This window comes from Adiantum capillus-veneris, chromosome 28 (assembly GCF_014529385.1).
Source record: "Adiantum capillus-veneris isolate H3 chromosome 28, ASM1452938v2, whole genome shotgun sequence".
In the NCBI taxonomy this organism is placed as follows: Eukaryota; Viridiplantae; Streptophyta; class Polypodiopsida; order Polypodiales; family Pteridaceae; genus Adiantum; species Adiantum capillus-veneris.
The window spans coordinates 110,429,216-110,440,079 of record NC_140958.1 but is presented as its reverse complement, the minus strand read 5'-3'; the positions used below and the strand labels follow the sequence as shown (position 1 = coordinate 110,440,079).

General features: G+C 45.7%; 1 protein-coding gene across 2 annotated transcripts in view; it reads right to left on the bottom strand.

Annotated features, from left to right (window-relative positions):
• Positions 1-1,051: 1,051 nt before the first annotated feature.
• The window catches only part of LOC147421090 (uncharacterized), a 121,652-nt gene continuing 111,839 nt past the window's right edge, over positions 1,052-10,864 (bottom strand). Inside the window, exons 8-11 of one of the 2 annotated variants that reach the window (XM_086504023.1) lie at positions 3,651-4,550; positions 3,151-3,557; positions 2,128-3,063; positions 1,052-2,054 (exon numbers count right to left, since the gene is read on the bottom strand). In XM_086504023.1, the coding sequence (XP_086360149.1) occupies positions 1,710-2,054; positions 2,128-3,063; positions 3,151-3,557; positions 3,651-4,550 (2,588 nt within the window). In that variant the 3' untranslated portion in view covers positions 1,052-1,709. Of the gene's footprint in view, positions 2,055-2,127; positions 3,064-3,150; positions 4,551-10,864 lie in introns of both variants that reach the window. The other variant, XM_086504022.1, reaches the window with a different exon arrangement.

Below are 10,864 nucleotides of genomic sequence, written 5' to 3'. Positions count from 1 at the left end.
CGCGACTTGCAAACAAGTGAGACATTGACGGATTCCGTGTCCTGTGCAAAGTCCTGTGCAGGGAATATTGCTTCCATGTTTTGTCGTTCAAGAGATGTATCGGGCTCACTTACCATTTTGCACACCGAATTTCCCACTGAATCTTACGCGTATGATGTCGCGTATGATGTCCGGGTCTATAGTGGCCGGCACACTAGAAACGACTCCAAAACAAGGATATGTGAGCGAGGGTATGTCCTCCTCAACTCGACGAGCCCAACACGGCTCACAATACAAGATAACAAGGGTTCGGAGCTCAAGGGGCTCACCCTTCTACTCGCATACAAAGTATGGGCTAAAGACCCACTCGAGAGATCAGCCACGACCTCGAAAACAACTCGACGCTCTGGCTCAGCTGAGTCCAGGTGGAGAAACCAAAACCCCACAACCCAATGCATGCAGACGCTCGACCAGTTCAGCCAAAGATCCAAAGGCTCATCCCCTTTGTGATATGCTGTTGTCACATGCACCTGTCACTAGAATCAAAAAGCACGCGGCCCCTACTGAGCGCGACCTGCACATCCAAAACTGCAAGCGGCCCCCTACTGGGTCAGCTTACGGCGATCGGCTTCCTATTTGCCAGCCCCTCTGGGGTTCACTGTGTATACCTGACCTGCTGCCCTCACCTGTATTCGCAAAGAGGTCATATTGAACGCAAGCCCGGGTGGCCGTAGTAGGGTTGAGGAGCCGAGGGCAACGTCGACAATGCAGACCGAGGAATAGAAGGCTTCTGCTCCAAGAGTGCAGGCGCACAGAGAGAGAGAGAGAGAGAGAGAGAGAGAGAGAGAGAGAGAGAGAGAGAGAGAGACCTAAAAGATCTATCCAAAGACTTATGCCCCTCATTTCGCAACTGATCAATCATTAGCTAGAAGGCATCGCACATGTGCACATAACTACCATTTCAATCTGAAACAAAATACATGCTGTGCTAACACTATCTTTATCCCATGCATCCACAAAAGTTTGGATATAAAAGCTTAGCCTTCCAATCGGACTATAATTTGGCCAGAGGTACAAGTAAATTTACGCCATACCATTAGGGATTAAAGAAACCATCATGCTAAAGTTGCACCTTTGTCTTTCTTTTTGAAAGAATGGACTGAATACATAATATTTGAGTAGGCCCTCCACATCTCCGCCCCTTGCTATAAAGGGAGTTAGTTAAGGGCTCGTGACAACATTAAAGAATATTGGCAGCATTATACAGGTTTTGATACATCTCCCAGAAGACTCTTTGTCTTTGTCTCGGTTTTTGTGTGAAAAAGGGGGGAGGAATGTTTGGTTATGAAAAAAATGAACTGGATAGTGTGTCGCTTGCGACAACCCGCTAAATTGGGAAGCTCAGGTTTTTTCATATAATTCACATACCTTTAGCTTACCTGGCTGATGCTTGGTGGCAACCATACTTGCATATGGAAGTCTCACTACACATAGCGCAACAAGTGCATCCATCTTGAAAGTGCTACACCACAGTTAATGTGAAGACTTCACTTCACCGTGTTAGAAAGCTGATAATTTACGGATCCTGAGGTTAAATTGATGTCCTTGGCATGTCGGAACATCTACCAGCCTCACGAATGCTCCCTCACCTTGTCACTGAAAAGCCCCTTGTTATTATTTTGTCTCAAAAAGGATGGAGAAAAATTGCAGCTGATGCCTCAAGTATTAGACTATTTAGTGCCCACTTTACTGCACGGGAAGTTTGTTATGTCAATTGGTCCAAGGGAACCAAACTCCAGTTGCCCAGCTAAAAGAGGTAAAACCCTGCCTGTTGACTGTAAAGGGTTAGAAAAATGAGGATCTATGGCACCGTGCTCCTCAGCAGTGTTGGCAAATGCCGGAATGTTTGGTGCGGAATGATATGCACCATGGCATGAGGCTGATGCAGCTAAAGCAGAGGCTGCAGATGCGAGATTTGTGGAAGAAAAGTGGGTCTTCTTTTTTGTAGGCCCTTGGTCAAGCTTCTGTGCTATCTGTGGATTGAGAGGCTTCAGCTCTCTATACACGCCATTTCTCTGCAGAAAAACATTGGATGTGAGACACTGCTTAGAAACAACAGACAGGAAAGCAGAAGCAGGTAACCCTTACCACAGGTAAAAATGTTGTTTCCTGCGTCTGCCTCTGACCGATGTCAGAGGTACCTGGACCTGTTACGACATGGGACATGCCTCCCACATTCTGAGCTGCAATTAGCACAGGAACCAGACTGTTTGAACTGTCAACCATCTGATTGCAAGAACCCTGAAAAGGGAAAACCGAAGAAACCCCCTGACCACCATGGTACGTAGGAGGCAATTTCGGTAGAGGCTGTAGGACCGGTTCTTGACACCATCTCCCAAACTCCAAATTTTGCAGATGATTAGCAAGATCACTTCTTAGTAAGTCCTTGGGAGGGTCTATTCCGCTCTCTTCTGCAGACAAGGACGCAAACCTTGTACTTAATGCTGCAGCAGTAGACTCGGCTATCCGTCTAAAACTGTGATACTCGTGTGGTGGTTTCTTTCTGGGCACCCCATCCAGAAAGACTTCATGCTCATATGGTATGTATGTACTGAAACTGTGAACAAGAAAAAGAGGGTAAAATGGATTATAATAGGATACCAATGGAATAGCACCTGTAGGAGAGCACAAATCTGCTGGGCCTTGTGCGATGTAATTGTCTCCCCCGTGAACCAAACTTGCGCTTGCCATGCTGGATCCAAACATACCAGACTGGAACACTTGCCCAGAATTGAATGGTTGCTGCTCAATGGCACCTACAGAACCCAAACCCTCGCGAAATTTGTCCAAGTTCGCTTTGCTTGTTGAAAGGTGATGAGCATCATAGTAATGTCCTATAGATGGTTGCAGCTTCTCGTCTATTGTCTCGGTCCTTGAAAATTGTTGAGCCTCTATAGCCATATGCCCAGTGACACAGCCTCCTCTCTTGATGTTGCTCTCATCATTGCCTCCGTTTGCTTCAGCAGACGTTGTTGGTTGATCATTTGGAGCACACAGATGCATATTACTCTGCTCCCAGTCCACCTATTCCAACCATAAGAGTGTTAAGAGAGAAACAGAAGCACTGCAATGACATTACTAAGACTCTGGTGAAACCTCATGCGTACTTACTTTCGATTGCGACCAAGTCTGCTGAGGCTGCAGACGGTACTGTTTTTGCTCTTCAAAAACTTGGTGCTCACTAGGTGTTTGTGGAACAATCACTGCATGGAGCTGGGGCATAGGGTTTGCACAGCTTTGTACATCTTCTGATGCAGGTCCTTCAGAGGTCTCCTTACGCATTTGATAAGGTTTAGCTTGCTTAAATGCCTGGCAAGGTAGATCTTGAGCTCTCTCTCCATCCAACTCTGAAAAAGTTGACAGGTGAGGAAAAGGTGACGAGGTCACAGCAGAAGAGGATGATGAAGGGACAGGAGGGAAATTAGAAGGCAGAAAAGGTGCATAAAGGAGGTCACGTGACTCTGGAAACAGAAAATCAGGTGGCTTTTGCATGAAAGTGTCGCTTGTTATTAATTCCTCTGAGGCAGAAGAAATGGAGCAAGTTTTGATGTTATTTGAAATAGTAGTAGTACCGGCAGATATTTTGCTACCGTCACAACGATTAATCTTACCTCTCACAAAGCTAATGTGACCACTGCCTTGGCCATGTGTGACTGCAAATGTGTCTCTCACTGCTTTTCGAGCTTTCTCCGTTCCAGCATCTTGCCCACCTTCCCATGGACCTTCATAAACCCCAGGACTATCTTTCTTGAGTGGCGATTCCCAGACTTCAATCGGTTGCATAGTTTCCAGAGAATACCAACTTTTCATCATATCTGCATCAAGCCTTTCCTTTTGTCCTCTATGTGAAGTCGATAGTGTCAAAGAAACAGGGGCTTTGCAAGCCTCCATGCTCTGATCTGCATCTAAACTAGTCTTTCTAAGTGAGGAAGTTCTCAACTGCGAATCTGTACTGACAGCTATTGGCATGTTACACGTTAAAGTTGATTGCATCGTCACTTTTGTTTTGGGTGCCCTGTCTATAACAGGACATGCAAGGTGAGTGATTTCATTATGGCAACTGTGCACTTGATTTTCTTTCACTTGTGGAAAACCATGCAAGGCTTTCAAATCTTGACTCTGGAGATATCCACCACACTGGTCTTCTGCAGTTCCAAACCTAATAACTTCCATTAGAGTCCGTGAGTCTGACAAAGGGCTAGAAGAGTTCTCATTCTCATTGATCTTCTCAGTAGAAAATAAGCCAGATGGTTTAAACTCGGGTGGTGTGAATAAACATCTAGCCCCACCATCACCAGGCATTTCCAAACATCCCGTTCTGTAGACAGACTTCTCGTATAGTCGGGAAAATGAGGTAGGAGCATCAGGACGATGCCCAGTCTGGTGCCTTTCCCACGTGTTCGAAAAGAAACCTTTCAAGCACCTCAGAAAATCCTCATCACCTGCTTTGAACACTTCTGCCAGCTGACATGCACCCGTACGAAAAGCCTTTTTGATTCGATGAAAGTTAGCTGCAAAATTTCATAAAAAAGCGTTATGCTTCATGAAACAAAAAGACCCAAGCATTAGAACGAGTCTTGCTCACTGCAAACATGTAGCTCATGACACAAAACAATAACTGATGCAAGAGTTTAGGAGTTTTATGCCAATAGTTGAAAGGCATTCCTTTCCAGCCACTAAACACAGCTGCTACATAATCTTTTGGAAAGAGTTGTGTAGAGAATAAGCACGGGAATGATGCATGCAGTGGGATTTCTGGTACGTATGCAAGTTGAATGCTTGAAGGTTTCCTTTAAGAAAACACATGCATGCCAATTCTTGCACGCGATACAGAAGTTGCTTGAGAGTTGAAACAAGTCTAACACAAGGAAAATCAAGATATCCTCAGCTCACAGTCACAGACTCAAAGGATAATCACAAACATTTCCATGAGTTTTATGAGCTGCAGCTAGTGCTCTGTCCTTTTGAATCAGTGTAAGTTCCAGATGAACCTGTCCTTCTAGGTTCTCACTTTCATGTATACATATCTTTGTATGTTTTGAAGTAAGTTGTTGGAGCTCTGGTTATTACGCAGCATGCCCCGACCAGTATGTTCCCTGCTAACTAAATCCAAAGGACACGATACTCATGACCTCTTCTGAAGGGAATCATGGGTCTACACAACACCACATGCCTACATAGCCTACCACTTATAGAGGCATCAAGCAATGGTAGTTAAACTGCAAAGCTGATGTGCTGACCTCATAACTCAGTTGATAGTGGCCATGGTCTCTTGCCATCATGAAAAGGAGAAAATGGAATCCAGCCAACATATCTTTATCAGCATCATCATCAAAAGATCCTACCATCCCCCACAAGTAGGCAACTGAAGATCGCCATGTAAATCTTCCAGAGTAGTACCATCCACAGCTTTGATAGATAAGGAAAACCTTGCCTAAGCACATTGCACTGAGGAATAAAGTCTACATCAAGGCAGCACGCTTGTGAATGTAACTGCTTTCGACAAGAAAACGTATGTGAACTCTGGAAAAGCGACACTTGAATTACTCAAACTAAACAAAAATAACAAGTGGAGTTGAAAGAGACGAAGATGGTGGAGCAGGATGCCCTGCATAGAGAGCATCGGTGGCCCTGAACCGCTATTGTCAGTGCCTTTAGCTGGGTTTTTTTTTAATTTTAAGATAGTACACTGGTTGGATTCTTGGTGAGTCCAACCATAATCACTTCCGACTAGTGATCTGACGGAAACACAGAGACATACAATTTTGGAAAACTCTGAAACACTATCGCCTCAAGCACTTGAAAGAACTGAACTGAAACAGAGAGTGAAGGGAGATGGAGAGTGAAGGGAGATGGAGACAAGATGACCGAGTGAGATGCCCCTGTACACAATCGGTGGTCCTGAATTGCCACTGCTAGCGCCCCTGGTCTGGTATTTCTTCATTCAATCAATATCTTCTGGTACAAAAGTCGGGGGGTTTCTAGTACAAAAGTCGGAGGATTGAAATCCTAGAGTATTGCTCAAGCAATCACGCGACAACAATCTCCAGAACGTGTGTGTGTGGGGAAGTGCAATCCGATGAGGTGTATTTATAGGCCCAGAGGGCCTTCAGTAATCGCAGGCTCCCCAAAAAGCATTGGCACCCAGAAAGAAAAAGTATTAAAAAAAGCAGACATCGAATATATTGCGTGTATCAAATATATCATGTATTCTGAATATATAGCCGATATCCAATATTTCAAAGAAAATTTTTTCTAGAGAGACAATCAAGAAAATTAGCAAATTCTAGAGAGAGATTTTGGTAGGTTCAAGTTTAGAGAGAAAATGCGGACTCTCTAGAGAAAGGAGAGGGAATCTAGAGAGATTGGCATGGACCACCTTTCTAGAGAGAGAGAGAGAGAGAGAGAGAGAGAGAGAGAGAGAGAGAGAGAGATGAAATGAAATGAAATGTTATATTAACGTCTTCAAAAGGCCAAAATGACCTATGAGACCAAAGCGTTACAATGTGGTGAATCTGATACAAAGTCAAAGCAACAAAATGATAAAATAAAAGTACTATGGGATCCTAAACTGGTAGGTGTGAACTAAGCAGCTAGCTGGGATAGCTGAATCACAAGTCGCAAGAAATCCAGCATCGGAAGAGAGAGAGAGAGAGAGAGAGAAATGAAATGAAATGAAATGTTATATTAACGTCTTCAAAAGGCCAAAATGACCTATGAGACCAATCAGTTACAAAATAGTGAATCTAATACCATGTCTGGGTACAAAAGAACTAGAAGTGGAACAAAATACTACTACTACTACTACAATCTAAAACTACGTGGGTGTAGCAGCTGATACAATAGGTACCCGGTAAACTGGATGTAACAGTGTGAGAAACAAAGATGGAAGAAATGGTGAGGATCCATCCTCATCTGCACTCTGGATGTCGAGAGAGTATGGCTCGAATCTTCTGTTGTAGTCTCCGTCGATGCTGTGTAGCTCCTCTCCTCAGTCGCGGTCGTCTGTATCTCTGTAGCTCCAATGCTCGGTCGATGAGAGTGCCAGTAGTGGTCGAATGAGTGTGGGACGAGCTCTGCAGTGGTGGCTGCTCCTCTGGCTGTCCCATATCTAGTGAAAAGAAATCTGTAATGTGTCTCTGGGACTGCCTCTCTCTAGCTCTCCCCAGTAAAGTGTCTCTATACCTGTGTAACTCAAGTAGATATAGTCCAAGACATCTCTGATCCTCATAACTCATGACCCTAGATAGAGGACCAAAACCCTCTCTGAATAAGCAGTGGAAACGCCCCCGTATCTCATAGAACACTGTGCAATGACATATGTAGTGCAACTCTGTCTCTGGCTCTCTCTGGCATAATCGGCATATCCTGCTGTCTGCTGGTATCCCTCTGAATCTACCGGTCTCAATCTCGAGCTGATGTGAGGATGTGCGTATCTGACCAATGGCACAACGCAAACCATGAGACATATGTGTGTCCATGTAGCTGGGTCGAATCACAAACCCATCTCCTGTGAGGTGGAGAAGATGCTCTCTATAGAAAGCCATCTTTGTGCTCAACTCCTGAGGCGGCTCTATCCATGTCCTCCTAGTGTCGAGCTGGATCAGGTCCTGACGAATGAGTCTAGTGATCTCCACCCGTGTAAGAGACAGCGAGGGTGCCTGAAGAGAATACTGGAAAGGGGGCAACCTGTCCATGGTGAAGCCATGCGTCTGAAACCATGAAGTCATCTGTGCATACCAGCATGAAGTGTCCCCCTGTAGAGCTAACTGTCTGGAAGACTCAAGGGCCAATCTAGCATATCTGTCTCTAGTAGTATCCCATAGGCTGTGCACAAAGGACACTGATCTGGTAAGCGCCTCAATCTCCATGGGGGGGGCAGCTAGCTCTGCTCGAATGATCGCGTGAGGTACGGAGGCCTTGGCTCTAATCAATCGGGAGATCATAGATACCAAGGGCCTCTCCATACCTCTCCAACCATCCTGGCCTACAGAAGGTCCCCATACCTGTACCCCATACATCATAGCTGAGGCTACTAAAGTATCAAAGAGCCATAACTTTGTCCGAGGTTCCTGGAACTGAACCTGCGAACACATCCTCTCCAAGCCTCCCAAGGCCGCATAAGCTCTGGTCAGTCTAGTCTTTGCTGCTCTCCCCAAAGAAAACCTCGGCCCAGTGAAGACTATCCCAAGGTAAGTGTATGCATCTGTATACTCCACAATCTCTTGACCATACGTGAAGGTCGGTGCCGATCTCCTGATCCACTGCGGTGTGGTGTTAAACACCATGACCTTGGTTTTACCAAGGTTTACAGACAATCCACTATCCTCTGCAAAACTGTGTAATGCATCCAACTGTCGCTGCATACCCTCTGGTGAGTCAGAGATCAAGACAATATCATCAGCATATAACAACAATGGGATCCACGTCCCTGCCAGCTGGGCACCTCTATCACCCTCTCTGTCAATGTAATCAGACACCTCATCAACATACATACCAAATAGAGTAGGAGACAATGGGCAACCCTGTTTCACCCCGATAGTGGAGTGAACTAAGTCAGATATCCCCTCTGGGGTGCGTACATGTCCCATCACTGATCTGTATAAAGCCATAATCCCCCAAATCAACACTGTGGGCACCCCCATCTCCTGCAGTCTGCGCATCAGTCGAGCTCTCGGTACCATGTCAAATGCTTTGCGGAAATCCACAAAGCTACAATAAATCCGTCTCCCATGTGACCTGCCCTCCTCAATGATAGCTCTGAGTGTCAGAATATGGTCAAGAGTGGAGAAACCCCTCCTGAAACCTGCCTGTCCCTTTGCCCGTACACCCTCACCCTCTGCCCAGTTACTCAACTGCTGCTCAATAATGGATGCATACAATCGTGCCAGTGTGTGTCCAACCATAATAGTGCGGTAATTTCCAGGCTCTGTAGGATCACCTGCCTTGAATATAGGCACAATAGTAGACAACCTCCAAGTCTCAGGTAATCCCTCACACATGGCACGATTGAACAACACTGCAAGAACCTCCATCAGCATATCCCTAGCATGTATAAAGTGCTCCGCTACTAGACCGTCATGATCGTAAGCCCTCCTGGTCCTCATCCTGTCAATGGCTCTCTTTACCATCTCAGTGGTAAAGAAGGTGCTCGTAGGTGGACATGGCTCTGTAGGATCTGGAAGGGGATCCTGCCCAGGAACCGTATATAACGATGTCGCATACTGGCCCCACACATCAGGAGAAGTAATCACTGGGGGAGGGGAGTGCTCATGGAAGAGTCGCCATGCCTCGCCTGAGTCTCTACTCAAGAACAACTGATACAAGTCTCGCTCCATCTGGGCCAGGTAAGCTCGTTTCTTCTTTCGCACAAGGCGCCGGAAAGCAATCCGCGACTGTCTGTAGGTGATGACTCCTAAATGAAGATCCCTCTGAAGCTGGGCTCTCATCTCTCTGCACTCCTCATCATACCAACTATTCTGGGGCATGCTCCCAGAATGTCGCCTCCGATCCGGTTGAGTGTGTGGGTATGCCTCTGATGCTGCATCATGTAGTGTCTCAGTCAATAAAGTAGTGCACTCCTCTACTGAGAGGCCTGGAGCAACTGTGCATAGACGATCCCAGATCGCCTCTGTATAAACCGAGTCAGTCTCTGGTGTAAATGTATAACGGGTGTGTGACCTGCCTCCTGATTTCTGGGCTGTACTAAACTGAAAAGATACGGACAGTGTCAAGAGAGCATGATCCACTGCTACGCCCACTGGTCTGGCTCCCACCGTGAAATCCTGAATACAAGGAATAAAGCTCGGCTGTGTCATAACATAGTCCACTGTACTGGCCCCATGTCTGTGTGGAAAGCATGTGAAGCCTGCTGCTCCAGGAAACCGCTGTAAGCCATTAAGTATGGCTAGCCCATGTGTAGTCGTCATCTCCGTGAGGTATCTCCCATACTCAGTCTGCTCTCTGTCATGTGAGCATCTGTCAAACCCCAGCTCATCCACATCCAACTCTCTAAGCATCTCATCTGAGGTGTCGTAGAAGACTGTCTGACAGTTGCCCGTTCGAGCATTGAAGTCTCCTAGGAGGATGATATCACCATCCCTAGAAAACTCCCATATATCATCATCTAGAATTGAGAAAGGCGACTGCCCTCTGGATACAGCATATACTGACGTACTGGGGGGGAAGTAACATATAGCAATATATAGAAATCGACCTGTGTCAGCTCTCAGCCTCACCCACATGTATCTAGCCTGATCATCTCTCCGTACAATATGTAGAGAGAGAGAGAGAGAGAGAGAGAGAGAGAGAGAGAGAGATGAAATGAAATGATATATTAACGTCTACAAAAGGCCAAAATGACCTATGAGACCAACTGATTACAATGATGAGTCTAGGACCAAGTCTGGGTACAAACAAAGAAACTGATAGGAGTGCTATCGACTCCTATGGGTGGCTGGTAGGCTGATCAATGGTATCATGCCAAGAGAGAGAGTCTATGACTAGCCAAACGGATGCAATGATCGATTGCATCTGACCACGGCGTAGAAGCCCTAACCCTAAAACCCGTTACCTCCTGTCCTCTAAAGTCAAAGCAATCGTCCTCAATTGTAGGATATGGCAAAGAGAAAAAAAAATGAAGAAAAGAATGTCCACACATCTTAACATTTACCAAGTGTTTAGACACTTTAATTGTGCGAATAAAATGTCCACACATCTTAGCATTTACCGAGTGCTTAGACGCTTTACTGCGCAAACATACATTCATGCATTCATGTGCAGTGGTGAATGTGCATAAAAGGGATATAAGCTAGCTACAAACATA